At 37.0% G+C, this 6,062-nt stretch overlaps 1 protein-coding gene across 2 annotated transcripts in view; it reads left to right on the top strand.

Moving 5' to 3' along the window:
- Positions 1–873: 873 nt before the first annotated feature.
- LOC108668075 (CCR4-NOT transcription complex subunit 10) overlaps positions 874–6,062 on the top strand; it is a 10,059-nt gene continuing 4,870 nt past the window's right edge. Inside the window, exons 1-8 of one of the 2 annotated variants that reach the window (XM_018155206.2) lie at positions 874–932; positions 1,178–1,605; positions 3,080–3,172; positions 3,635–3,794; positions 4,351–4,528; positions 4,940–4,983; positions 5,260–5,495; positions 5,903–6,036. In XM_018155206.2, the coding sequence (XP_018010695.1) occupies positions 1,444–1,605; positions 3,080–3,172; positions 3,635–3,794; positions 4,351–4,528; positions 4,940–4,983; positions 5,260–5,495; positions 5,903–6,036 (1,007 nt within the window). In that variant the 5' untranslated portion in view covers positions 874–932; positions 1,178–1,443. Of the gene's footprint in view, positions 933–1,177; positions 1,606–3,079; positions 3,173–3,634; positions 3,795–4,322; positions 4,529–4,939; positions 4,984–5,259; positions 5,496–5,902; positions 6,037–6,062 lie in introns of those variants that run through there. The other variant, XM_018155207.2, reaches the window with a different exon arrangement.

Genomic DNA, 6,062 nt, shown 5'->3' with positions numbered 1-6,062 from the left:
TTGCCTCACGCACAGCAATTGCCAGCCTTCAAACCATACAAAACACTGTATTGAGATTAGCCACCAGCTGCCTCAAAATGGCCCCGATCGCCCATCTTCACCAGGAGACAAGTGTCCTCCCATTGTCTGCTCACCTCGACCTGGCTTGTGCCCAGTTCCTTGCTAGCGCCCTCCAGGCCTCCCATACCTCATTCCGCATCGCTTCTGCTCCACTTGGGGACCTCCCCATGAAAGCCTCCATCCAGTCAAGGTTTGGTCACACTGTTCTTGGCTAATGGTATCATGCCCACCGGTGCCTATGGAGAGGCCAAGCGGTCCCTCTGCAGGGAGATTGCCTCCCGCGTTGTGGCGACTGATGTTATCAATGCCATCCTCGCAGCCCCACCACCACTGATTGCATCAGTGGAGGCCTCACTCCCTCGTCCTTACCGTTCAGCGCTATCCCAGCTCTGCTCGGGATACTGCAGCTCCCTGGCATCCTACTCTGCTAGGATCAGATGCTCCCCTAGCTCCGCCTGCCCAGAGTGCAGGGATCCCCTCCATTCCATCCAGCATCTATTTGCCTGCTCCACCTGCCCCACCTTCCCCATGTCCCTCAGCGGCTCCTCACTGTGGGACAGCCCCATGGAGGCAGCGGCGTTCCTGGCAGCCCTTCCTGCCTTCGCCCATCGCCCCCCTTCTGGTGCCTTCCTCCCGACTGGTCGCAACTAACAACAGCAACAATAATGTAATGACTGCATATGTGAAGGGTGCTTTTATTTTTCATGGTCATGTGTTCTCATTACCCTTTTGCTCCTTCAGAACCCTGCACATAGGAGATCCTTGTTTGAATAGTTACATTAAATATTGCTTATTCAAGGCCTATTGGCTCCAGGGTGAGCCGCCCAGGCTGGACCCTCACCTACCAAATACGTTCTCATGTGCATCACAAGGTAGTGCATCCTCTAAATACTCACTGGGATTCATTGACATTTCTTTGTTCTCGGTACCACTTTCAGTATAATAGAGTAGCACTTGTTTTATTATCATTATTATGTAATTTTGAAATATACTGACCTCAGTATTGCCCTGAGCAAAATATTCCATGATTGATAATACTTGAATATACACCCCTACTTACTAGTTAATTTTGGTTAGCTATTGTTGCTCTGTGCTGTTGATCTTCATTTGCCCACAGTTGCTGTGGCTACATCTTCAACAAATTGCCCTCTTGTTGTGGAGCTGCATGGTCTCTGAAGCTCCAATAATCACCAAACAACAACAAATAGCACTTTTCCTTCAGTATTCATCACCATCCATACATCAGCAACAAACAGCAAAATAACTGTCTTGTTGACTGGTGACAGCTTAGTGCTCTGTGCAGATTTTTAAGTTTGGTTAAATTTAAATAATTTTACCCTTTTTCTTAACGTGCTACCTGGTCTTGGTAGTTGTTTTATCAGAATGTCAAAGCAAGCAAATTGGCAGAATAGGGTTGATATTGAAGTGACATCATCAGAAAAGGAATTGGCTCATAAAGCATTAACTGAATTTCAAAATTTTAATTATGTGAATGCATTAAATGCCTTATTGAAACTGGAAGAACTCAGACCAAATGATGTAAAGGTAAAATATGTTATGAAACTGACTAGTCAGTCATAATATAATAATAATATCAGTCACTATACTAGTCAGTGTGTATAAAAGGTAGAATCTTGTACATTTATATGACATAAAACTAGTAGATCTATTGATAGTGTTGTGCACCGTGCTATCAGCTCCCTATCTGTTGTGTGACTTTTCAATGTTTAGAAGATCTGCATTCCTGAAGTGTTTTTGTATATTGAAGCCAGTTAAATGGTCAATATTTAGTCCATTACCTTGCTCCATACAAACTTTACAAAGCTAATGAATAGACTTGTCAATAATTGTTTACCCAATAATCCCTAAGTGGTAAACACCACCTTGGCCTGTTGGCCATTATTGAAGGCAATAAGTGCCCTTTTTGGCCATCCATTATGATCCATATACTGTTATTGTTAGTAGGCTAATTGCAACATAAAAAATAACCTTTCAAAAAGACAAAAAAGCTGAAAAAATAAAAAAAATCAAATAAATAAAAAAAAAATCATGAAAAAATAAAAAATAGTTGATTTCTTATTTTTTGGATTTTTTTTTAAATCAAAAAAATCACCAACCCTGTAATTTAGCATCTGAGAGGTTCTTGTTGACGATCATACTTATAACTGAAATATTAAAACTTCAAACTAACATTTTTCCAATAATTTTATATCTTCATGATTCAATTATGCACATCTGGTAACAATTAGATAGGTAGGAGATAATTCAACTAGAGGGAATCTTGCAGCTCCAAAAAAGTCAGGAAAGCTCTAGTTGTACATTACCTTGAAAAATAGATATGTTGCCCACATGGTAGTTGAAATGTGGTTTTCCAAGTTATGACCTATCATTCCAATATCTCAAAGACCAGATTCTTTTATATTTATTATAGGATGGCACCTTGTGAGCTGGAATATTTCAAATTTCATTAAATTCTTTAAACTCTGAGAGTTATGAGGTTTTATTGAAAATTAATGTGCCTGGATTCAATTCATTTTTTTTTTTATATGCTAGGATCTATGAAAATATTCAAGTTAGCTAATATAATTTTGTTTAGTTTAATATTTTCTATGTAAATATTTTTGTGTATATTGTTAGATGATAAATCTATATTTTAATTTTTAAAACAGTGTTGACTTGATCATTTAATCCATTTCAATTATATATCCAGAGCACAGAGGGTGAGCAAATAACTATAGATTCTTTGGTGACAAATCAGCTTAAAAATAAATGTCTGCAGAAGATCTTGCTGACACATTTCTATTTAAATGACACTTATCATTTAGTAGGAAATCTTGAAGTTTTAGGTAGTATTGGTGATGAATCCTTAATAATACTGGCAACAACTTGAGCCTAAAAATCTGACCTTGGCAACACAATTTCCAAATTCTTCTAATTTCAATCCAAACGCTTGAGCAAATGATTGGTCATGGTCATTGAATGTTGACATATTATTTATTTATATGTAAGCTCATTGCAGGTTCAGCACAACAAGGCAGCTTGTGAGTTCTTCCTGAGTGGTCTTACAAATGTGGATGCATTCCTTAAAGCTCTTCAAGAAGTTATTGCCCAGGTAAAGTATGTATATTTCTGTACCAGATAGTAGTTATTATATTCTTAACAAATATGATGATAGCAATAATATTTGTCATCCTACTGCATCACATATTTCTGTTTCAATAGTGCTAAGCTTGATAGTAAAAATTAAAAATAAAAGTAATTTTTTTCAAATGTGTATCAAGGTATATATTTTGACATGTTTTTTTTATAAAATTTGTGTCTTGAATTTGAATATGTAAACTACCTCCTCAACCCATTACTTGAAAATCTTGTGAAATTTCATTGATGAAGTATAATGTGCCTTTAAAAAAAGCTCTTGTGAAAACTTTGGAAATTGTTTGAGAAAGGACACTTTACTTCATCAATTATATATAGTGATTGAGGACAAGATATTGCCCAAGGGAAACTTTATGTATCTTGCCATAAACCATGAGACATAATTACCAATAAATGTTTATTTGAGTGGACATTTCAGTACAGCAAGAGCCAAGGCCCTGGTCGCCTACCTGAAGTGCCCTCATCAAATGAACCATTGATAGCAGTGCTGAACCTGGCAGTGGTGTACTACCACCAACTCAAGTATAATGTTGTCATCCAACTCCTCAAGCCTCTTTATGATGCCATTGAGTCACTTGGTGAGCAAGTGCTCTAAATAATTATTTATGCATCTTTATTTAATAGATTTGTCACTGTCATAGATGCTTTACAATATTTTTCAAAAGTACATGCTTATATAATGAAGTTTGATCTTTCAATAGGTTTTCCTGCTAAACAGCAGTGTAAGTAGTAAAATTATAAATTCAATTCAATTTCATTCACAAGGTTTTTATCAGAATTCTCTACCAAATTCACTCAACTCTTTTCAAATTGTTTCTCCAGTTGGTTAGCTCTATATAAATAACTTGCTGGGCTTTACAAGAAAAAGACAGAAAAAAGTGCTTAAATCATTTCTCCAAGGATTATATCATTAACAATTTTTGTCTCTCAACAAGCCTGAATTTCCCATTCAATGTGTCTTATTGAATAATTTTGTCATTTCAGGTAGTTTTAAAACAGCTAATATTCAAAACTGAGGCTGAAATTGGTAATAAAATAATAAAAAAATTAGTGAATAAAAAGTCTTCACCAAAAGTGTTCAAAAATGTGCTGTGGTTCTATTCCAGCGTCAAGTTGACAAAAAATATCCTACAGATGAAATGGTGGGGGTAAGGGTTTGCCTGCTGCTCATTTCTTCCCACATCCAAATCTCGAGTGCTGACAACGCTCAGGCTGTAATTGAGCGCACGCGCACCACTTTCCTGCCCCAACCTCTGCCTTCTTCTGAAGGTGAAACAGTCATGTCATCCCCCCACCAGCCGCTTGCTCACAGGTATGTTTGCCGCAGAAAATTTGTCTCTTTAGCAGATTTCAATATATACTACACAATGTAGGTATCTTTTACATGTTCATTTCTGATATTTTTTCAAAGCTGAAAACATGTCAGTAGACTCTGAGGTTATCCTTCATGTGATTTAAAACCCACTGTTTCATGCATGGGAGTTAGTTACAGCAATTATAAAAGATAATTGATTTTTTACTTCATATGAATCCATTACAGTTTATAAATTCAATTGTGTAAAAATGAAGGTCTCTTGATAAAGTTTGGTGGTTCAATAACTTTTTGCTCCATAAATGCAGCCTAATGACTAATTATAAATTTATTATTTAAAAACATGTCCATAAATAATGAACTAGACATACAAAGTTTTATATGATTTGATCTAACTTCTTTGCTATTTAGTGAGATTGGAGTTGCTGCTCTGCCATCTTCACCTCCTGGCGCAGGTTGGTTTGAACCTTGAATATGTTGGTTTCTAGTTGAACTTGGGTGAGCATAATGTGGAAACTTATTTTAGTAGCATAATTATGTTGTGTATCGTTGTGAGTTGCTCTCTTATCATAAACTATCATTCCCTCCAACTATTTTAATAATCCTAAATGTTATTGGTGATTTCCAATTTTAAAATTATTATGAAACCTAGTCATTGATTATAATTATTTTTTGAAGTGTAATTTTGTGAGCGTTACCTACTTCAAGTCGCCAAATAATTCCAATGTCAGGTAACAGTTCTTCTGCTGGAGACACAGCAGGAAACTTTGCGAGTGGAGGGGACGGCGCAGAATTCACGAGTGCAGAAGTAGGATCTCCAAAGGAAGCCTGCATTGATCAAGAGGCTCTGCGACGTCGTTTGCAAGTGCAAAGCGTGCGCACGATGTTGTCATTCTGCCAGCCTAAGTTGGCGGCCAAGGAGATGAAGGTTGCTATCCTACAAGCGGTCAGCAGTGGAGATCAGTTGGTAAGGTTGCATTGTTTTTATTATTTGTTATAAAATGACTTTCTAACATTCAGTTTTTTTTTGCATAGTGCTGGAGTGCTTACGATTTAGAAATAGTATTTCGTAGTGATAGTATATAAATTCATCAAATACACAAGTTGTGCTAATATCGCCACTACAATCTCTCTGCTCATAGTTCTGTTGCTGATGTAGAACTACTTCTACTTCATGATCATTCTTCTCTCAGTATTTGATATTTTTCTGCTAATATCTTATATACATATATATATATATATATATATATATATATATATTTAGAACACAGAAGCTCAATGTTGATACTTTGAAATTGAATGTTACGCAAGACCACAGCTGCTTTTGTGCATATTTATGATTAAAAAGTTAATCTATATTTCTTTTGGCCGCAGCAACTGAGCCAGATATGCCTGAAGAGCCAGGTCCGGCACATGCAGTGTCAGCCTCAGAAGGCTCTTAAAGTTCTAAACGCTCGCACTGCCATCCCTGAAGCCGCTCCTCTGGCCCACAACTGTGCCATTACGCGGTATGCAAGAACCTCCTACTCGTTAT

Source organism: Hyalella azteca, unplaced genomic scaffold (assembly GCF_000764305.2).
Source record: "Hyalella azteca isolate HAZT.00-mixed unplaced genomic scaffold, Hazt_2.0.2 contig7350, whole genome shotgun sequence".
Classification (NCBI taxonomy): domain Eukaryota; kingdom Metazoa; phylum Arthropoda; class Malacostraca; order Amphipoda; family Hyalellidae; genus Hyalella; species Hyalella azteca.
Note: the sequence above shows the minus strand (reverse complement) of the source record. Positions and strands in the feature narration are given on the sequence as shown.